This window comes from Galleria mellonella, unplaced genomic scaffold (assembly GCF_026898425.1).
Source record: "Galleria mellonella isolate WM207_F2 unplaced genomic scaffold, CSIRO_AGI_GalMel_v1 utg537, whole genome shotgun sequence".
NCBI lineage: Eukaryota > Metazoa > Arthropoda > Insecta > Lepidoptera > Pyralidae > Galleria > Galleria mellonella.
This window is the reverse complement of record NW_026442112.1, coordinates 593,496-618,388: the sequence shown is the minus strand read 5'-3', so window position 1 is coordinate 618,388 and position 24,893 is coordinate 593,496. Positions and strand designations below refer to the sequence as shown.

Sequence of the window (24,893 nt, the reverse complement as noted above, 5' to 3'; positions counted from 1 at the left end):
TGGGTGATATGAAAGAACCTTTATAGGTGTCACAAAAATTCAACGTACTTAATATAACAAGCACCTGAGCCCAATAATTATGAGCTTGTAACTTTAAATCTCATAACATTTATTAGGTATTAATGTGATTTGGAAGTTTAGACATTTGTTACTTAATAAGGCCTAAAATGGTTACACACTTTGAACGAATATTTGGTACACAGATGGGTTTTTCGAAGAAAAATATAATTTATCTTCACCGTTTCTTTTTATCGATAATGTTTTTTTTTCCTTTTTTTTTTCTTTTCTTCCATTGATAAAAGAAGGAAAGCATATTAAGAAGGAAAGTATATTATCCTTCGATAGAGAGTTCTCCTAAAAAAAACAAATTTGTGAATCAAATCATTCAAATAAAAAAATAACAATTGCGTTCAATTAATTTTTTTTTTATATTTTTTTTTTTGCGCTAGTTTAATGGTAACAATTCGATACCGGTTGCATCGCACGGCTTGAAGGTCGTTTTAACACGCGAGAGAGTGCTGTCGCCTCGCACCTGAGCGCAAATATGTTCGAATAGATGAAAAAAAAAAGCAATATGGCGTTGGCGCGAAAAGTGATCAAGGAATGTTAGCAGCATACGCTCTGTTTCGTGTATTTATTTTATAATAAACGACATCTAAGTGAAATTTATAGTTTGCTACGACTTAATTTTGTGTGCAATTTGCTAGATTTTCTTATAAAACTAAGTTTCTTATAATGAAAAAACTATTATGTGTTATGGACATGTGAGGTATCACGCCATCCTGATTCAATACAAGTTTTTGTGCATACTCCGGAGCCCGAGAGGATCCTTACCCGCTCCGTTAAGAAAGACAGCAGCTCAAGAAGGCAAGTGAACCAGCTCATCAAAAAGGTAGGACTAATTTATGTTGTTACAAATGGCATACCAATCTTACCAATCTAGGAAATCTCTGCCGACCCTGGACTTTCAGTTTTTCGCCCATACAATATTTGCCAATAATGTGGACTACCAGTTCCATTGCTAGCAATATACCCTATCAGGTCGACCTACATGTGGTTTCCCCTGGAAACCATCATACTGAATCCCAGGTGTATTCATCATTATGGGTTAACTGACCAGCCTTTTCATTCTCACTCGTCATCCCTCACTGGTGCCCCACCAATGTATGCCGTTAGCGCGGGCGAGATTGCCATTCCGTTATCATCCATAAAAAAGAAAAGCCTAGTGAGCTTAAAACTGTTTGTTTTAAAACAAAATTTATTCATAACCAGAATAACAATAGCGCTACATTGTGTGATCTGAAAAACAAGTTCTTATAGGGTATCTATGAAATTTCGCGTCATTTATAGCTACGTTCAATTCAATTTTTTCCAGAACAATATAGATTTGTGTCCTAATCAATTTTAAAGTAATATATAAAATAAAATATATTTAAAATACATCTTTTTTTCAACAACTTTCAGGACTCATCCTATTGAATTGCCACCAAAATAAATATAAACTCAACACAATACCTACCTACCTTCCTTTGTACTTCTTGAGTAATTTTCTGAGAAGCTAGATTTTTTGTGTCACAGTTGGAAGCTCTTTGAAATGATTAAAATATATCGTCTAATTTCAAATTAAAATTCGATACCTAATCATAGGATTAGGTATCGAATAAATAGATATTAATTACAAATATATAGTTATTTGTAAATTGTACGCTGTTGTATGTTACTATATTTAATGCATACAATTTATTTATTAATTCATTTATTACACATGTACGACATTGGGTAATACTCTAAAGATTTTATACATATGTAACTACAGTCATATATAATACATTTTTTTTATGGGTGTAAATGGAATGGTAATCCCGCCTGCGCTAACAGGATACGCTGGTGGAGCACCAGTGACGGGTGATCGATGAGAATGAAGACAGGCCAGTTAGCCCATCATGACGAATTCATCAGGAATTAACTATGATAGTTTCGAGGGGGAACCGCGAGGAGGTCGACCTGGTTGGGTATGTTGCTAGCAATGGGATTCTCAGTCTCCATTACTAACAATCCCTTTCCCCTTATATATAATACATTACAATTTGCTTTTTTTTATATGATTCGGAATGGCAAACAACCTGACGGCCCACCTGATGGAAAGTGGTAACCGTCGCCTATAGACATGAGCAGTACCATGGACATAACAGAGTATACTGTTTCACCCATGATACCCCCCATGCGTTGCCATTCCTGAGGACTTAGGTGTTATTCCTCTGTACCCTGTAAATTCACGCCATATCCCACACTTCAAACCGAAACACAGCTATGCAAACACAACTGCTTTACGGTTGAAACACAAATGGGACAGAGGTACCCAAGCAAACGACTTTTGTACAAAGTCTCCTTTGCTACAGTAAACTAGTAATATCATATAGTTTTATTATAGTTATCACCATCATTATCATATCGAATTTAACTGTACATTGTTGAACATAAGCCTCCCCTTTGGGATTTTTTTCAAGTAGTTGCCATGTTTAGTAGGCGGATTTTCAACCGCAGTTAAATTTAAGAGGGACGCCGCTGCCCATCCCTCGCCCTCCCTTAGTCGGCTCTTATGACACGCACGGTATACAAACATGTGTATATATGTAAATTTTATCTATTTATTAAAAATATTATTACTATTATATATTATTATCACAAATAATAAGATGAGATCGCTTTATACCTTAATGTATATATTTTATTCTGTTAAATTGTGCTTCTATATTTCACTTGAAATTTCTGATTGCCATTGTATATTTTGATGTTTTTGGTTCAACGAGTAGTTAAATAAATAAACAAACAAATAATAAATTTCCCACACACTTTGTTTATGTTTAATGTAGCCAAATAATTTATTGTAAATTAATATTGCACGATAGTATGATCCAGATTTATAAATTTTTAATTTTGCTTCAGGAAGTATAATGTTTTTAACATGGCGAAGGTTTATTTGGTAAGTGTTTACAGACAAAAATATTACAGTAGTTTTTAGTATCTATCTTAGAAGACAATAAAATACATTGTGCTTATCAATAAGTACTTAATGTTATACCACCTTTTTCTTTGATATTTATTTTAGTGCCAAAACTGTTAAACTAGAATACGTAAACATAGTATAAGTATCTTCATAAGTTTCCATTATGTTCTCAGATAATCTTGAAAAAGTTAGCTCGAGCGTAATACGAAACTGTTGGCAACACTGAACAATTCGATAACTTTCTTCTTACGATAAATAAAATATAATTATGTCCCAATTCGTAGTTATCTTTTTTTACTTAGCATTTTTTCTATATTTTATTCTAAATAATCTTTCTTAGTATACTAAAATTAGATTAAGTGAGGATTGGATTAATTTTGAGAAGCAAAAATAAGTCTTTGTCTTCATAATCAATTCTTACCTACACCTCCCTGGCGCGGTATATTCTTTCCACTATATATGGTTCTGGTAATCCATAATTGGAATTCTATTCTTCTTATTGTCCAGAATATTAATTCAATATAGACACCAATATAAAAAAAAAAAACTAACCGACGAACTGACAAATCGTTTATTGTGTGTATAAACTTATAATATTGTATAGAGTACATTTATTTCCAACAGAAGTAAGCGACCATTCTTCCAAGCTTTATTTTTCCATTATCATTTGTATCTTAAATTAATCCTATAGCTGTTTAAAATATCTTACTCAGAATTACTGGTTATTATTAAAAAAAAATCTTAAATTAAAAACAAAAGGCAACATGGAAATAACAGATTGTTCTATACTTATTTTTACTACCAACCAGGAAAATAACTCTTTTGCGTTTTTCGAAAACCAATTTATACTTACTCACTTTTCTATTATTATGAAGGTACCTAATATTAGTTATATTATCTTAATGAAAAAGTAGATACAGTATAATTTACTTCACCAAAGGCAAAAAAGTCGAAATGTCCAGATGAGGTCACAGTAACATTTATAAGAACGAACTGCATTATATCAGTAAAGAAGACGAAATTCAACGCATTTTAACATTTCCCCTTACTCCAACGCGTACTAGAGGGAGATAAAAATGTATATCCGTTCGACTAGAGCTCGAACGAATTTTGTTGTCATGGTATTCTGTATTGTTTGCTCATAGTTCAGACTATTACCACAGCTCAAATTACTTTGGTCTCGTCCCTGCAACGGAAGCTTGGGACTAGACGGCGCCAGTTTTGTGACTCAACTTTGCCGAATCACAAAACAGCTGCTTTATCGCTTTTCAGCTGAGTCACTATAATATATCATAAATTCGATATATTTTTCATGATGATGCCTAATTTACAAAAATAAATATACTTAATTTGTAAATACTGTATTCTAAAATGAGTTGTTATGTAGATATTTTATAAGGTAAATTAAATTCCAAATTATTTAGTTTCTTTTTGTTTTCTCATAATTCCGTCAATTTTAAACGGATTAGAAATTTTACTTACAGATTAGTCTCATAGAAATTTTATAAATATCGATTTGGTAGTTTAGTTTTTAAATCAAAATAACTGGTTTTGCCACAATTAATTTTTTTTTTATATATATGGAACATGATCTTATTATAAAAAAACGTTTATCACTGAAAATTTTGCCAAATACTAGTTTTAAAAAAAGACAAAAACAACAAAAGATTCTTTTTAACTAAACTAACATAAAAGGCACACATTTTTTTTTCTCCTTTATTTCTTTGAGGAAAAAGGTTTCACTAGTAAAGTACTTGTCCTTTAAAAAATAATAAGAAAAAACTAATGATATTGATTTTGCTCTATGGCATATATATATAATATTCACTCTTATTTTATCTTTGCAATCTTGCAGTTTGTATACTTCTGTGCTCTGGTTTGAAAGCAATGTTAAGGTTCTGACATTTCTGTCTACTATTATTTCAAATATTCATGCCATAATAGATTTTGTTATATATAAAAAAAAACCGACTTCAATCTTAGCGAAACTAGTTATTTTAATGGAAAAACCAAACTACTAAACCAATTTTGATGAAAATTGGAACCAATCTGAAAGTACATCCCTTCAAATAAAAAAAAGACTCAACTTGGTTTACAAATAAGGAAGTTAATAGATAAAAAACTTAAAAATACAAAAGAATTGAGAAACTCTTCCTTTTTATAAAGCCAGTTGATAAAGTAATTGTCTTTCTTCGTCCACAAAACTAATTCATATATGGTTGAGGTCACATAAGAAAAAATTGTAACAAAGAATAATCTATTTATGTATCCGTTAATTGACAGAGACTAACCGTTTTAATCTACGAGTACAACTAAACGCTTGTACTTGTGTCATTGTACAACAAATGCCATAAAACATATTAACTCGCATCACAGTATAAATAACAGCGTTACTAATCCATCAAGTATGCTCAATCCCTTCCCTTCTCTCGATCTGACCTCGTTCCACCTGTGTAACTCAAATTAGTCCAAAAAACGCATTGCGTCTGTCACGTACATACCTTGATGCGTGTAGAGACGTTACCTGTTTACGTAGTAATGAAAATCATGTATCGAGGCTAAAGGAATTGTTAGTAATGGGGTGTAATAAACTCATTACTAACAATATACTCTATGAGATCGACCTCCACGCGATCTCTCCTGGAAATTATGGTGTTCATTTCTTTAGAACTTCGCTACGAGGGAGTAACTTATTTATATTCGTACACACTGGTACTCACTGGACTTTATAAGGTCGATCTCCACGCAGTCTCTCCTAGAAATCATAACGTTTAATTCTTTAACTTCGCTATGATGGGGTAACTGATTTATATTCGTCCTCGCTGGTGCTTGTACCCTATGAGATCGACCTCCACCCGATATCTCCTAAAAATCAAGGTGTTTAATTTTTTATGACTTCGCCACGGTGGGGAAACTGATTTATATTCATCCTCACTGGTGCTTATACCCTATGAGGACAATCTCCACGCGGTCTCTCCTGGAAATCATGGTGTTTAATTCGTTATCACTCGGTTTTTTTAATGAGTGAAAATGGCATAGGAACTCTGCTTGCGCTATCGGTATACATCGGGGTACCAGTGAGAGGTGATAGGTGAGGATAAAAAGGCAGGTCAGTTAGTTCATCGTGACGAATACAATGATAAATTAGTTACGATAGTTTCACATGTAAGCCGGCCTGATAGGGTATATTAATAGCAATAGGGAACTAATCTCCCCATTACTAACAATCCCTATATTCATTCTCATTGGTGTTCAGTTATAGCGCATACCGATAACACTGTGGGATTGCTATTAAAAAAAAATATCATCCATTAAGAAAAAGATGTTCACGGATCATGCTATTTTTGTATGATGTATGAAAGATGTGCCTGCAGATTGTTGGTAATAATAAATTTAAAAGAAACTTACTCAGTTTCACGAGTATCGCTGGAGTTGTTATACCTCCCAGTTGCTCCTTGTGTAAAGGCTTTTGTAAACTGACTGAGTGACAGGAGATAACGGTTTGCGCTTACAAAATCCATTCTCCTTTTAAGCTAGTGAAAATATATTATAAATATATTTAAGAATAACACTCCGTCTTTAGTGAAAATAGCTTCAAAGAAATACATTTTTAATCAGGTAACGACTGAGTAAGTACGCTGAACTGATCCAAATAGGACCATTGTTTATAAATAAAACTGTATCTTTGTTATATTTACTCTACTACTAGAAAATGAGGTAATGTTTTTCATGTATATGTACGTTAGTATATCTTAGTTTTTTTTTTAATGGATTATCATAGAATAGTATCTCCGCCTGTGCTAACGGTGTACGCTGGCAGAGCATCAGTGGGGGATGATAGGTGAGAATGAAAAGGCAGGTTAGCTAGCCCACCGTAACGAATACACCTGGAAATCTGCACGATGGTTTCCAGGGAGGGGGTACGTAGAGATCAACCTGACAGGGTATGTTGCTAGCAATATGACTGATAGTCCGTATTACTAACAATCTTTTTCCTCCAGTATATCTTTGTTGTAATTTTAGTTTAAATTACTTAATGGGTATTTATAAAAGAAGTGTCTTTACAACAGTCTTAAAGATAATGTTCTACTAGCAAAAACCCTTTGTTAAAAATCATCTAGTGCAAACTATATTGCGATTCCACTATAAATGGTTTATAGATTCTACGTTACAGTGGGAATATATAATTTTAATAGTAATTTTAATCTTTAAATATAAATAACTATAAATCTAATTAATTAGTCATATCATCCTCATCATCATCATATATATATATATATATGGATGTCGTAAGAGGCAATGAAGAGAATTTAATGATCGAGGGATGGTCAGCAGCATCTTTCTTAAAACATCACCAAAGCCTAACTGTGGTTACTAATCCGCCTGCGAAGCGTTGCAACTACTGGCAAAATTCCTCATTTAACGGAGGTGTTTGTTCAGCACTGAACAATAGAAGGCTGATATGATGAATTACTTGTATAATACCACACAATCACACCAATCGCTTTATACTCAAATTAGAATAAATACCCTTTAAAATAATAATATCTCAGATATTAAAATTTATTCAAATAATTCTAAATATTTAAACTTATATTCTACGTAAATAATTTCTATACTCATTTCATTAAATCTATTATTTTAATTTCAGTAAAGTACCTTTCGTATCTTAGTTCAATAAGAATCCATCAAAACTTATTTAATTAAAATAGTTTTTGTTTTTTGTGATATTAAGATAGTAAAATTATTTACTTGTTTATTATAAATAAGCCCAGTAAATATCATGATAAGTACTGTAAATACTGTCACTATTAGCTTAATTTTATTATCTTTAGCTTAAAATGTTAATTAAGAAGAGTCCGAATAATTCTGGTACGTAGAAAATTCATTAATATTCCCAAAGTGCCGTCTTAATGTCGCTACTTACAAGACATCGACTATCGTTTGTGAACCATTTCTAAATAGTTCATCAAGATAAAACAAGTTAATCAAGAACACTACTGTGAAAACGGCATTCTATCTAGTATTAGAGTTCTTGCGAGATGCAGGAACAATAAATTAATACACGAAAGCAAAGCCACGGGGAATATCTATATTTTATAAAGTAACTGAAATATATCGTCATAATCGTAGAATACTGACGGATCTAATATAAATAAATAATATAAATATGTAATATTTGTCAGATCCGTCTGTATTCTACGACTATGACGATATGTGGGAATAGAAATAGAGACGGCTCGAAGTTTGTTTGCGCGATAGACTCCGAAACGAGGATATTCACAAAAGAACCAAAGTAACCGTTATAGCCCGAAAGATAAGCAACCTGAAGTGGCAATGGGCTGGTCACATAGCTCTAATAATCCATAACCGATAGGGTAGAAATATTCTTGAGTGCCGACCCCGTAAGGGCAAACGCAGTGTAGGACGACTCTCCGCTAGATGGATTGACGATCTCAAATGCATTGCAGGGAGTCAGTGGATACAGGTGGCTCAGAACTGCTCCTTATGGCAGTCCATGGGGGAGACCTATAACCAGCAGTGAACAAATAATGGCTGAAATTATAATAATAAATGATGAACTACTAATATTGATAAAAGAACATTATTTTCATTACATAATGATTTATTATAGATTAGATACAAGATAAAGTAACAATTGTACCATACATTGTACTGCAAACAATATATATGCATCTTGAAGGATATGAAATAAACAATTACTATTATTATTATTTTTATCCTATTAATATTCTAAATACAAAAGTTTGTAACGATAGATGCATGTATATTTGTAACTCTTTCATGAAAAACTAGTCAACAGTTTTGAATGAAAATTGGTACACGGTTACGTTACGAGTATATTCTAACTTAGCACATATGACTTTATATAGTAATTCATGCAGGTAAAACCACAGAATATAGCTAATAGAATCATAAATCCTCATTTATGCCAATATATAAAATAAATAAAATTAAAATAGCACCTAAAACTAACATAATTAAAAATATAATAAAATTCTTCTTTGGTATATTATTATATCTTCTACAGCAATTAGACTTTTTATAAATTTCAAAATGAGATATTACATTAAAATAATACGTCATATAAATCACACCAATTTCTCGGTCCTCAGGCTGGATTTTTTTAAGAATCTTTCTTTGGCCGGTTTTGCATAAGTAGGGAGTAAAAATACACAGCGAAAAGTTGGAAGCGCTACTCAAAATACCTAGACCATTACTCTAAGGACAATACTTTTTAATATATTAGTATGTCTCCTTATTTAGCATTGTACTAGGAAGCCAATCAAATTAATTTAATTAGGTAGTCGATTTATTCCTACATTATAACATTATTATTAAGTAGTTTTTCTACGTTATTATTCTTTCCTGAGTTATTGTATATGACGTGAAATGAGGAAACCGTACTTAATTTTCGTGATCTCCGTTTTTCATTTAGGACATATCTGATTTTTTGAGATTATGACATTTTTTATAGAAATTCAACTTAACTCGATTTTTGTATGACTTAGAAATAAATTGACTGATTACCTGATAAATAATATAATAATAATAGACACTTTATTGCTCACATAAATATGTATACAAGGAGTATTTATACAGAATGTGAATATAAAAAAGACGGCCTTATCGCAAAAAAAAAACAATCTCTTACAGACAACCTGGCATAAATAGTAAATAAAAGTAACCATGATTTATGGACATGACCAACTTCATGAATTTTATAAAGTACACTGTGTCACAAATGGTAGCCCTTATGCGTTATCATGCCTGAAAACTTAAGAAAGATGTTATGTGAGGCATACCTCCCGTTTTACTGTTATGCCAAGATCATCCACAGCAAAACACATGTGTGAAATACAAGCCGTAAACGGTTTTTGTATTATGCCTACAAACAAGATACAAAATAGATACGGTATTCTATTATTTCTTTTCGACTCTCCTTCATGATTATAGTTTTCTTTTACAATATACAATAGTTGCCAATCTTCTTGATTTCTTTTGTCGCCCACAACAACCTTGCAAGTACCTGTTTGATAAATGAAACATAAGTAACAAAACGCTACACATAGGTACAGACGACTTTCTGCACAGTTAATAATAAAGTCAAAATAACCGAAAAAAAAAAACATTAACTATCTGATGCCTGCGACTTTGTCCGCATGGCATTTATTATTCCTGTTTAGTATGTATCGATGTATGTACATACCTATTCATTGTGTCTTACAATACTGGACCAAAATCTACAAATGACGTGTCGTTGTCACTCCTTGCCTTAGGTTAAAATGACATTACTTAATAAGGTTGTGTATTAAGATGACTCATTACAGTTTTTAACTATTCCACGGTAACTCCGTTGACCAAAGATATAAGGTTCCACCATGCAAAATTTCATTTAAATCAGACCAACAGTTTCTTAGATTAGCCCATGCAGATGAATAGACAGAAAAACAAAAATTTTAAACAAATCTGAGTATACTTTATTTTCCTTCTAATATCCCCTTGACTCGGTTTTTAGCGTTTTTTTTTTCCTATGTACAGACATTCCACCTGTACGATTTTATTATATATATATATATATATATAGAGGATATTGATATTATAGAATGATAGATATTTGTGTAGCTTTATTGAAAATAACAATATTTACATAAATATGATTCTTTGTGTTGACTGTGACCTGATATAAATACATCTGAAGATGATGTATCAAAACTGTTTATCAAAACAAATAAAAAAGTACTATCATATAAGTCCAAGTAAGTCATAAGATTCATATATAGACGTTTTTACTAATATTATAAATGCAAAAGTCTGTTTGCTTGTTTATTTTTGTCACATAATTATTATACCTCTATATTATAAAAGAGAAAACAAGTTTGTTCGTTACCTAGCTTATTATGTGTTAGCACATTAATGGCTTAAACAATCGTCATAAAATTTGGCATATATACTATGTGAGATGAAGAAAGACATAGACTACTATTTTTTCAGTCAATCGACATACACCGGTCACCTGGAAGAAAAAGCGGGTAAATACTACTAATATCATGTATTACAGATATCAATAATAAACAGGGAAGAAGGGGATGTTTTAATAAAATAAAGTAGATGGTTATAAGGATAGACGCAGAAATAAAAAGAGACATTGATTATGTGATAGATGATATAATCAGATAGAGAGTGAATACTGATAGATTACTGCAAATCAAAATTAATGAAAGAGAAATATTACGTAGATACTAAATAGAAGTTGTTGATGTTATTTTTATCCTATCATCCTGTTAATTTTTTTAAATAAGCAATTGTACATTAGAAAAGTCTACATACATATGATTACAAATTCAAACAGATCAACACTGAAACAGTAATTGGAAATAAATCGTTTCGAATTGCCACTTGTAAGCACTCAGTATTATACAACTAGTCGTATATTGTCTTATTAATGAAGAGTACTCCGTATTTATATAGGGTTCCTTAATGTCAAACATAAAATGGTATGGCGATGGGAATTGTTATTAAAGTTGCCCCATTGCTAGTAATATTTCCACTTAAAACGATTTCGAATTCACAATAACATGAACTAGTCTAATTTTAACCTCACTATACCCTACAGTTAATCATTATGATTTTCCCTTAGATTATATAGAGTGTCTCCATAGAAATAGATCGAGAAAAACAAGTCAACTTTTTCAGGCAATTTGCGTGATAAATAGTTATAAGTGATTCCTTTATAAATTCTATATTTATTTTGTCTTATAATTTCTACATCTTTTTAATGTGTAAACATTAATTTTATTTATGAAATAATACGTCAAGATACATTTTATGCGTAATTATATAGAACACTGATAAAAAAAACTAGTCAGCTAATTGTCAAATTAACTGACAACCCGATTTTAAGGCTCAAGACTCTATATAATTTAAGGATTTTTTATTTTTACTTTTATAATTTTCCCTCATCTGTTCTTTATATACACTACTACTGCACACTAATTTAAAAAACGATACTTATTTAACTTTATAGATACATATGTATATAAAATTGTAAGTAGGGTAAAGAAGTATAAACTAAAAAGATTCCACATCGCGTCTTTTTCCTCAATAAAGGGCATTAAATGTTATGATACTGCACTATTAATTAATTAGAGATTGTTAGTTACATAACAGTTTGATATCATACTACAAATATAAAAGTGTGTCCTTTGACGTGAAAATATACATATTATTAATATAATAAAAAATTGTGTCCCACAAAAAGAACCGACTTCAATTGTGACAAAAAGTTATTTTAATTTAAAAACTAAACTATTAAATCGATTTAGAAAAAAAAATATTGGGACCAATCTGTAAGAATATCCTTTCAAATAAAAAAAAATTAATCGGTATAGAACTGGCGGAGTTATAAGGTAACAAAAAATACAACCGAATTGAGAACCTCCTCCTTTTTGAAGTCGGCTGAAAAAAAGATAATATGTTTCTTAGATATAGATACACTTCAAATATGTTGTAAAGAGATCGCCTCACAATATATACTTTTTTAATGGCTGAAAAACATAAACCATATTATACATCTAATTCAAATTATAATTACAATTAGGTATCGAATTTAAAAAACCTTCCAGAGTACGGCGAATCTTTGAAATAACTAAGGAACCCTGTTATTATGTATCCAATATACTTGTCCCTGTTTTTACAATACTGTAGCAAAAACATACAAGTAGTGATTGATTATTTTTATTTATATCATTCGACAACGGCCAGAGCGACATCTCTTAAATTTGAAATTTTTATTGGAAAATAAGTAGGTAGCATAAAATCTGACTAATTGCTAGTTGAATTTCACGTTACCTGAAATTATAAAAATTTATAAGATTTTTAATTATTATAGATATTTTGCATTTTCCTCCTACAATATTTTTTTTGTAACAGTTTTGTATTATTTTAATGTTTATTACAATATCCAATATACTCGGATAATAAATTATTAATCTTAGATTATATATGTAGATGTATGTATTATACAAGCTTTTCGCTAAAAAGAGATCAACTTTTTTATCGATGTGTGCATAAATAGGATTACCTATATACCTAGTACATTTATTACCCAATATATGGGAGAAATTATATTGTATGGTTAAATTAAAATATGCAAAATTCTTTTAACAACCGAACAAGATTAAACAATGCATAATGATGCGTAATGATATTTATCTTTACTGAATACATTGATTGATGTGTAAATATAAACTTAAAATATTTGTTATCTTTTTTAAAAATTAAATATTATATTGCGACCATTTTAATTAATGTACGTATATTAATTTCCAAGCAATACGTACATATGTACATCTGTACTATAATAAAAAAATATAGTCCAAAATTGAAATTTAAGAACTCTACGTAATCTGAGAAGATTTTATTTCAATTACCAGTAATATTAAAAGAAAAACACATTATGTTTTAATTAAAAAACAAATTGTAAGCCAAACGTCAAATTTGCTGACAAAATTTTTGCACATTTAATTAATTATTTTACTTTCAAAGGGAAACATACAATACCTGAGACATATAAAATAGTATACACATTTTTGACACCACTTCGTTAGTCAGACCACTTGTATAGTTTTATTTCATGTTTTCCTTCTCTTGCACTGTTGTTGTGTGTTATTCTCTTAGCCACCTCTTATGACACCCTGGGGATGGAAAACGGATAGTAACACAATGTATTCTTACTCTATTTTCACACAGATGACTATTACATATTTCTTTTAATATATATTATTACTTTGATTAAAATTACTGAATTCTGTAATTCGAGATTTTTATTATAGTATATTAATATTGCAGGCAATCATAAATCATAGAAATCCGCTTAATATCTTGAGAAAGCATATCTATCTATGTTGAAATAAATTCTAATAAACGAATTAGTTCCTGAAAATTGTAATTAAATTTTATACTTAATGAAACTTTAGAACTGAAAAGGGTGGCATTTATTAGAAATATATTTAAGTACCAGCACATTACAAATGCCGTTGAAACGTGGTTTTAGTTGCATCTCCACAACTGTATTTCGAACCCTGGCGTCTATTTTAACAAATGGGAATTTGTGCCGCTACATTATCCCTTTTCACATCTTAAAAGGGTGGACAACTCGCGGCTCAAAGAGAATCCACGCTAGAAATACGGGCGTAGAGTTGCAAAATAGACTTTTTATCTTTATTTTTGATTATGGATATCAGATTGTAACAGTGTAAGTTATCTGGGGGCTGGTTATCATCCCCTTGTATATTCAAACACCCCACCGTCGCATTGCGGGAGCATTCGGGGGTGGGCTATAAGCCGACTTATAAATTGCTTTAATTTAATATATCGTAACAGCGAAGCGGGCTCCCCGCATCGGTAACATTTTTCTTTTTAAGAGGGGCTTTGGCATCGAGTCATAAATATGTTGATGTTTACGACCTATGTGCTTGTTGCATATAGAACAAACGTTTATAGACATTCTGTGGCTTCTAAACACATAACGGTTAATGAAGTGTTTCTTGTGTTATCTATTTATATACAAGAAGAAAGTGGCTGATATACGGTATGGCAATACAGAGTCAAACATTGATGAAAATATGGTAAAATTTTAAGCACGTGGTTGACAATGATTACCACATTTTATGGATTTTTAAATGAGATACTAAAATATGAATACCAGCTTGAAATATGTTACTATAGTTGTCACTTTGCAAGCTTGCCGTTGAGTCGATCGACGGTAGATTGTTTGCAAATGTTGAAATGTGACATGTCATTAATTTATTAATATATAAGAAAGATGGGCGAGGAATGGGCAGCAGCGTCCCTCTTTAAACATCTTCAAAGCCTAATTGCGATTGCCAATCCGCCTGCGAAGCGTGGCAACTACTGGCAAAACTCTCCTTATAGAGAAGACTTATGTTTAGCAGTGGACAGTTAAAGGCCGATATGATGATGATATAAGAAAGAGTGATCGAGGGAGCGAGGTTCATTTTCTTTGTTAGAATTATGGGATGTTTTTCTTTAAAGAAACTACATCTATGATTTTCGTCCATACATTAACTCCACATATCAACTCCTTAAGTTAAGAATAATAACGATATTTTTATTTACTCACAAAATAGATATATAAATCAATTTTAAAAAATATATACTTTTTATAAGTTATAATATCTATAATATGATATTATTATAACTATTGATATCGTCATTTTATTTATTATTAACCATACATGTTATTTAACCATAAATAACTGTTTTTAACATTATTATTCAATTTTTAAAATCATACATTTCATCTCTTTTCTAACGCTCAACTAATTGCCAAGTTTTAAGTTTAAAAGTTCTGTAGAAGTTTCATTAATTTTTGACTATAACAAACTTCAATCTCGTATATTTTGTTATCTATAATGGGAAGAAACTTGTATTTTAGAAGCTCAGTTAAGTTTATTCTAATAATTTTACTAATAAAATAAGTATAACATGTTCTACCGTTAAGATTAGATCCTATAATAACAAGGATTGTTTGAAGAAAATTATACAAGGCTATGTTCATTGTACTATTACGGGTACTTGTTTGTTTGAATTGACCGCCATATTATCTTAACTTCCAGATGAAAAAATAGTAGACATATAGACAATACCATATTTTTAAACAGTGATTACCATAAATATATTCAAAAATGATCAGCTACCCGGTGATATTTAAAAACAAAATTTATTCGTACCATTGTACGTTAATCCTAATAATAATTTTATTAATTCGGTATCAGTATTCATTGATACACTGACTGATTCTGTGAGTTATGTGTTGTTTATGAGAGAGATTCACTTGCATAATCCTAAAGCAATTGCTATGTTTTCCCTATTTGTAGGCTCTCTGAAAATCATCGCAGTTAATTGCTGAATTTGGCATAATGGATCAATGATCTAATTTTATCCTCATCTGTCCATTCCTGTCACCCGAATAATAGATCAGGTGGAGTTACTGTTCCATTATTTCATAATTCTTATCCATGATCATTCATAAATAAAAAAAAACCTTTAACTGCTAAACGTAAATCCCCCCGATACCTACTTCAACCAAAATCGATCTGCATCCATTATTTATGGATATTGTTGTGGTTATCACTGTATCAGGTCACCCCTTACTGCAATGTGCATACGAAAACCGTTCTTCTATGTAATTATTGCTAATAATACAAATGTAAACAAAGTGTTGCGAAATTTGTCGTACATACTCGTATTATATTATTAATTTGATACAAAAAAGAGTTTAGCTACTTTTCAACCGACTGCAAAAAGAAACAGATTCTTAATTCCTTTATATTTTTGATTTGTAAATTCTTTTTTTATCTGAAAGGATAAAAAAAGAATTTTATTTTGATACTAACACAATTTTCCTACAGAAATTTTATCAAAATCGAATCAGCAGTTTAGTTTTTAAATCAAAATAATTAGTATTGCCACAATTGAAGTTTTTTTTTTGTGGAACACCATTTAAGTACTGATTTTTTATACACTATGAAATAATCATAAACACAAACTATTTAAAATAACCATTATAATGAAAGATTGTGTCCCACAAACTGAAAACGACTTCAATTATGTAAACATCTGTTATTTTGGTCCAAAATTTAAACGATTAAGATAAAAATTTTATGGGACAAATCTGTAAGTATATCTTTTCAGATAAAGATTTAATTAAATCGATTTAGGACTGACGGAGTAACAAATATAATAAAAAAATACAACCTAACTGAGAACTTCCTTCTTTTTGGAGCCGATTGAAAATACTATAGGAAAATGGAACAATATTGATTTAATTTTACTTTATTATTATACCTATTCACTTGTGCTTTGTCATGCGGCGGTTATTATAATCAAGAACATAATCATGTAAACGTCTATATTTAGTGGGTTATTTGAACAAACATCTACTATGCCAATCGACCAATATTGGGCTCATAAAATGGACTCACATAATATATTGTATACGAGATTAGGCTAACTGATCTTGTTGATTCAAGTTGGATTACTCTTTGTAATCGAAATTTATTACATCCAGAATATACTTTTTCTAGTGTATTAGGTATAGTGCTTATTTCTAGAGATAAGTGGATTTTGCTCTTAACCTAAGGTCCCGCCGCTGAGTTCTGTAACAATGAGACTTTTTAATGAACCTTGTTTTAATGAATAATGAGCGAAATTATAATAGAACTAGCGATTGCCCCGGTTTCGCACAGGTAGATTAATAAAAAGATGAATTAGTGTTTTATATTAACTTTCTATAGATTAAAAAATTTTTAAAAACGTTTTTTGATAGTTTTTTGGTAGTTTTTTGAGTTTATAAACAAACAAACATATGATAAATCAAATTTAGTGATACACGAATATGTAACATTATAAAATGAATTTATACAACAATTTCTTGTTTGTTGGTACTACTGCTATGTTTGCTAATTAAAAGGTATTATGAATTCTTAAATTTTAATAGACAATTATGTACACATTATAGAAACAGAATGTACTTATATATAATTACTAGTTTTACCCGCGACTTTGTCTATGTGACCGATATATGTTTACTGACTAGCATAAAAAATAACCTATGTCTTTCTCCAGCCTACATTATAGTGTGTATATACTAAATTTCATAGTAATTTCTTAGACTCTTAAGACTCTAAGAGATTTGGTACATCTACAAGCAAATAAACTGACTTTCACATTTATATGTACATATATATTGGTAAAAATGCAACCATGTGGTACCGGCATATAATTCCTTTCTCACAGGTATCATAAGAGACAACTAAGGGAACGTAATAGTTGAGGGCAAGGCAGCAGTGCCTCTCTTTAAAACATCACCAAAGCCTATCTGTGCTTACCAACTTACCCGCCAAGCGTGGCAACTACCAATAAAATTCTATAATAGAGGGAGACCTATGTTCGATAGTGAATATTTAACGGTTGATATCATCACCATATCATTGTTAGTAAGAATATTAATATCAGTTTATTCCTTTTTAAAAGGCGGCAGCACACATGCATTGCAATTGTGGGTGATCGTGGGTGGCGGTAGTCACTTACCATCAGGTGAACCACATGCTCGTTTGTTCCCTGTGTTGATAAAAAAAAGCTGATCTGGCATATTTAAATTTGCCATAAAAATAAAAAAAATTAAACAAAAGACAATATATAAATGACTATCTTATTTCGTATAACTCTTAAACATAACATAGACCTTTTATGAGTATCTTACATTTATCTATGTTATCAGTATACTTAATAAATTCAATCATCTAGTCTCTCAATTTCATACATTATTTACTGTAGGTATTTCTTCCATGTTTAACTCAATATAAAAAAAATTTCTTTTATCAACGTGAAGATTTTTAATATTTATTAGAGGACTAGCTAACACGCTAAACATTGTTTTGCCCATTACCGCTGTTTACCAAGTCAATTTTTTCTTATCGAGTTACGAATAAAAACAGTCCTATTCAATTAAAATTGGTGAGTGGTTTCGGAAATTGTCGTGAACGAACTTCGTGACACGGGATTTTTATTACATACTAAGACCCGCTTTGTCTCGTGGCTTTGCTCGTGCTTGTATGTTGTTATTATTGTTATATAATGAACTTTTCTCAAGAAATGAACTATTAAACGCAAAAAGAATTTTTCAAGTACTAATGATAATTTCAGAGATTATCGCAATCAAATAATGAATCTCTTCGACTTTATTATATTAGTATAGATTAACAAAGCCTTATGTAAAGATTCAGCCGTAAAATTTATAATTTAATTTAAGACCAACAATTGCATTTTAAATCTATATATGTGATCTGATGAGTAAGGTAAGGTAAGACAAATTTTCGATGCAAAATATATAAAATTAGTACCTTAATAAAGATATGTAAAATTCATAATACTGCATTTGGAATTAAAAAAATTAAAAAAAGTGAAGCATACTGATTTTTTAATTATTTATGTCGATTTTAGTCACGTTTTAAATTTGGGGATACCCGACTATTTTCGAACTCAATTAGAGCTCTATTCATGAGCGCCGTTTACAACTGTGTCACGAGTAGCACTGCGCAACTAGCGCGCTGTTTGTTTAAAACGTGAGTGAGTAAATCCAACATAAATAATTACAGTACAAACATTTGTGTTCATGATTACATTTGTCTGTATTGATGCCCGCATAATATATTTATAAACATAAATAGCATTTAAGTTTTTTTAGTTGCTTGCAATAGACAATTGATGGAAAAAATAAATACTATATATAATATTTACCTTAGTACAAGCTCTGATTACTTTGAGACTATATATCAATCACTGTATCACATATGAAAGAGTATATATATATTGTATATATATATATATATATATATATATATATATATATCGTTTGTCTTTTCGTATCGCTTTCTTAATCATATCACACATAACCAAGAGATTGAGACATTGCACTGCTGGTCGGTTCAAGGTATAGGTAACCTGGATCTGAGGGTAAGTTCGATGATACTGGGAAGCCTAAAGCCAGAACCGAATCCTGCTAACCACAAAGTTTCAGTTCAACATTATCCTCTTGTGTTTCTTATGTTAACTACCACCATTGTATTAAATTTCATACAGTCCACTAATAACTGTGACGATTAATTTCATTTTTTGTAAGATCTTATTTTAAACGGTTAACATTAGGTCGATCTTTGGATAATTTAGTGTAATTTCGAGTTTAAAAAACTAATTTTCGTAATTCTTTCGCATTATTAATTTTTTGTAAAAATAAGTGGGTACTTTTACATCATATTAGCAATCAGGATTTCTTCCATTTTGACGACATATTGCGTTTCGTTGTATTAATTTAATGAAACGTTTTGTTCCATCATTTTGAAGGAAATAACTTTTTGCAAAATAATAAAAACATTATTCATTGAATATAAATAAATATTTTCATTGTTAATATTGATAATTTAAAAATCGTAATTCTTTATCTAAAATATTTAAATTGATTTTGCGCTAATAAAACTTATCGTTTCAGAACGTATCTTAAAAGTGACTGTCAATGTAAAAATTGATTGTCATATTTTGTTTTCGTAATTTGGTTGTCAATTTCGTTTGTTTTGATTTTGTTGTTTGTTATTTTCCAAGTTATTTCATTTTATTTGGATATTGCGTTGTAATTAAAAAATAGTTATTTTGTTAAACAATGGAAACACACACACACACACACACACACACACACACACAGAGAGAGAGAGAGAGAGAGAGAGAGAGAGAGAGAGAGAGAGAGAGAGAGTGATACATCCAGTGAATTAAAATTGTCATTTCGTTTTGAGCAAATAGTAAAATCCACACACACATTTATATCGTCTATGGTAGTAGTAATATGAAATTACCCAGAATTATTATAAAACCCTTTGACATATTGAAAATTGGGTCTCTTTTATTCAGTTGTTCGACTCACTAATTCACTCTAAAGAGATAGCACCAGTAGAAAAACTTCATTACTTATTGTCAAATGTTCAAGGTGAAGCTTTAGATTTAATTAAAAATTATCCCCTTTGTGATGAAAACTATTTGTTAGCATATAACACCTGAAAATATGAACAAAAAAAGAGTCATCGCTACTGTCTTTTATGAAAGATTATATAAATGATCAAAGTTAAAAAACAGTTTGTCGCTTTAAAGATTTATCTTTCATTTACCTGATAGTGTTATTTAATTTGTTGTGGATAAATTGATGCAGTAACAAGTTTGAGTTACAACTGTGATGTTGATATACAGAGAATTAACTTCATAGAAAAAAGATTTTTCAAACACATCAAAGTCAAATATTATTACTAGAAAACAATTAGGTCAAAACCATCGCTTATTGTGCCTTCGGTTAACTGTATTGCTTGTTCTTCTTCCAGTCATAGTGTGGAGAAGTGTTCAAAATTCAATAGCTTGTCACCCTTTGAAAGATTCTCTTTAATAAAAGAAAATAAACTGTGTATTGGATGTTTTCGGCGTAAAGAATTGTAGAACATTTATTTGTTCTAAGTATTATCATTTACTTCATTTTGACAAAGGTGATAATACATTTCACAGCAGTTACCACCACCTTGGCTGTATTGGGCATTCAAGTTTTGTTTTCAACTGTATCAAATTAAATAAATGTATTCGTATTCTTTTGGATACGACACACACCTGTGCAAGTATTATGTTATTGTAAACACACTCGAAAATTATTCCATCAAATGGTGATGTCACTTGTAAATTTTCATTTGAAGCTTTTGTTTTGCTGTTAATCACAAATTGTGTCTCGAATAAACATATTCTGGATTTGGATCTTGCTGATCCTTCGTTCCACATACCTGGACCTATTGATATGTTAGTTAGTGTTAACATTTTGACATCAGCACTTCAAGAAGGCCTTGTCAAAGGCAATGTAGGTCAGCCCATTGCTGTTAGGTATTCTATTGTATAATTTTAAATTAAGATTGTCTTTTATTGGTCTTTGGACAGCAATATTAATCGTTTTTGGGAATTAGTATTGATCCCCCCAAATCTGACATAAAATCGGCTATATGAACCCATATTGTCGTAGTCCGTTGGTAGTACCATTAACTTTCGTTGACCCTCAGGTTTTGTAATTCTCGTAAAATTGCTCTCAAGGTTTTTAAATTTGGAGAGGAAATTTAAAACAAACCCTCTATTTCGACTGCTTATGTCAAATTCATGGATGACTATTTTCAAATTGGTCACATGGAGGAAGTTGAACCACCTTCATCGAATGATGGTAATTTTTATTACATTCCGCATCATGGAGTGATGCGGCCTGACCGCCTACGATGCAAGCCATGGAGAAATGATTCTTTATTACCGGGCAAAAAAGAACATTTTTGACTTGTTAGTCAGATTTCGTTGGCAATAACTGCAGACATCAAGCAGATGTATCGTCAATTTCTTGTTCATCTTCGAGACTGTGATTATCAACGCATTTTGTGGCGTCCTTCTCCTAATGATCCTGTTATTTTCGATTACTCACAGTGACTTATATCCTGTGCCCCATATCAGGCTCTTTGGTGCATTGCTGGTTGGCAAAGGAATTTTCGTCTCTTGCTTCAAGTGCAGTATTAGCTAGAGATACTTATGTTGATGACGTCGTATCAGGCGCCGATTCTGTAGAGAATGCTCTGCAAATTGTAATCTTCACTTGCGTAAATGGACTTCAAACTGTCCAAATTTCTAGAAAAGGTGTCAGATTCCGACTTGTACTCGGAGCAACTTCGTGATTTTGAAGATGTTCGTGATGTTTCGGTTAAAATATTGGGTCTTTCATGGTTTTCTGGGGATGATCTAAAAAGATCATTTAAGACATCTTCCAGTGATACTCGTTGTACCAAGCGATCCATTCTGTCGGACATCGCAAGAATCTTCGACCCATTGGGTTTGTTAGCACCAGTGGTATTTCTGGCAAAATATTTGATACAACTTTTGTGGTTATCGGGTGTCGATTGGGATAGTGATGCTTCACTATCAGTCAAGAGTGGTCTAAATTTAAATCATTGTCGTCGTTAAGTTCGTTTTCCATTCCTCGCAGAATGGTCGAGTCTTTCGAGTCATTACAACTCCATGGGTTCTGTGATGCCTCGAAAGAGGTTATACAGTCATATATTGTCGTGTCGTTAAGAATGATGGTTCTGTCGTCGTGCGCTTGTGTTGTGCAAAATCATAGCTCCTCTACGTAAGTGCTCAATTCCACGTTTGGAATACAGTACTTAATTTGCTCATTTGTCGATGCTTTAAAAGAGTTTTATCCCTTTAGTAATATTTATGCTTGGTCAGATTCAACTGTCGCTCTGACTTGGATTCGTGCTTGTCCATCTAAATGGAAAACTTTCGTGGCTAATAGAGTGGTAAATATTCAGGAGAAAGTCCCTCCGCAAAATTGGCATCACGTTTCTGTGTTTGAAAATCCAGCGGATTGTGGTTCTCGCGGCTTACTTCCTGTTGATTTAGTCCAGAATACGTTATGGTGGGCGGGAAACCCTGAAGTGTCGTGGCCACATTCAGAGATGTCGTTCGATCAAGCCGCTGCTGATGAACAAAAGATTTATAGTCTTTTCACAGCCTCTAATATGTCGTTTATAGATGATTTATTAAATAGATTCTCGTCGTTACAGCGCGCCTTGCGTATTTTGGCTTATTGTTTTAGATATATTCATAATTTGCAAAACCCTATGCTGAAAAATAATTGTAATTTGTCGGGTGCAGAGATAAATCAAGCGTTTCGTTTTCTAGTGAGGCATGTTCAAGCGTTGTTTTGCATCAGAATTTTGTATTTATCGAAGGAAGAATCGTCGCTTTCCATTTCCAAACCCATTCGAAAGTTGTCTCCATTCTTGGATGAACATGGTCTTTTGAGGGTGGGCGGTCGGCTTTCCATAACTTATGATGTCAAACATCCAATTTTATTGCCTCGTAATCATAGATTAACAACACTCATTATCAAAGAGTATCATCATCGGTTTATGCACCCTGGTATGCAAACTTTGAAAAACTTATTATCTCAAGAGTTTTGGATATTGTCTTCGAAGAGAGCTATTCATGCAGTAATATCCTCGTGTGTAAAATGCTTTCGTGCTCATCCTAGAGTTGCAGCGCCACCTATCATGGGTAATTTACCAGCGTGTCGTATCAATCAAATAAAGCCATTTTCGGTTTCGGCAGTCGACTATGCTGGTCCTTTCGATATTAGTTTGGGTCGTGGTCGTGGTACACGTACATTTAAATCGTACGTATGTGTTTTTGTATGCACTTTGCACCTTGAACTCGTGTCTGAGTTAACTACGGAAGCATACCTAGCAGCTTTAAGGCGCTTTATCGCTCGGCGCGGTCGTTGCTCTCGGTTGATTTCGGATCAAGGTAGAAATTTTATCGGTGCAGCAAATGTATTGCATGACTTGCTGCAAAATGCTACGCATGTAGAACAAATTGAATTTGTCTTTAATCCACCAGGTAGTCCGCATTTTTCCGGTTTAGCAGAAGCTGGTGTGAAGTCAATAAAGACTCATTTGTCTCGTGTAATAGGTATACAACGTCTTACTTTCGAAGAGTTTTATACCGTCTTAGCTCAAATAGAGGCCATGTTAAACTCAAGACCTCTATCGCCTATCAGTTCGGATCCCAATGACTTTTCGGTGTTGACTCCTGGTCATTTTCTCACCATGGAACCTCTCACTATATTACCTGAAAGTAATCTAGTTGATATAAAATTGGGACCGTTGCAGCGTTGGAAATTGCTACAAAAAATCCATCAGGATTTCTGGCGCAAGTGGCATTTAGAGTACTTGCATACCTTGCAGTCGCGTCTCAAATGGTACAACAAACAACAGGAGATTGATGTCGGCACTCTTGTTCTCATTGTCAATGAGCAATGCAGTCCAATGAAATGGAGGATTGGTCGAGTAGTCAAACTTCACCGTGGTACTGATGGAGTTTGTAGAGTCGTTACCATTCGAACCAATTCTGGTGAATGTAAGAGGCCAGTCGTTAAACTGTGCCCTCTACCGTTATCAAATTAAAGACCTTTGTTAACTTTTTGTCGTTTAACTTGTCGTTATTTATCGTTAAATTAATTGTGTCGTTTGAAAAGAAACCTATTGCTAATGTGTAATTAGGAAAATATGTTGTATTTTGGTGGGCGGAATGTTAAGAATTGTAGCTTAAATAAATTTCGCCTGGCAACATTTTCGCACAATAAAAAAAAAAAAAAAGTCTGTCGGTTGTTATCGAATGTGTCGGTAGAACGTACGTTCGTTGTCGTCGTTCTCGTTTAAAAAAT

General features: G+C 31.8%; 1 protein-coding gene across 1 annotated transcript; it reads left to right on the top strand.

The window, feature by feature from the left end:
• The first annotated feature begins 22,270 nt into the window (after nucleotides 1-22,270).
• LOC128201519 (uncharacterized) lies at nucleotides 22,271-24,633 on the top strand. Its single transcript, XM_052898728.1, has 2 exons — nucleotides 22,271-22,496; nucleotides 22,895-24,633. Exons 1-2 carry the CDS (start codon nucleotides 22,271-22,273, stop codon nucleotides 24,631-24,633), a joined length of 1,965 nt encoding a protein of 654 aa, XP_052754688.1.
• Nucleotides 24,634-24,893: the final 260 nt, after the last annotated feature.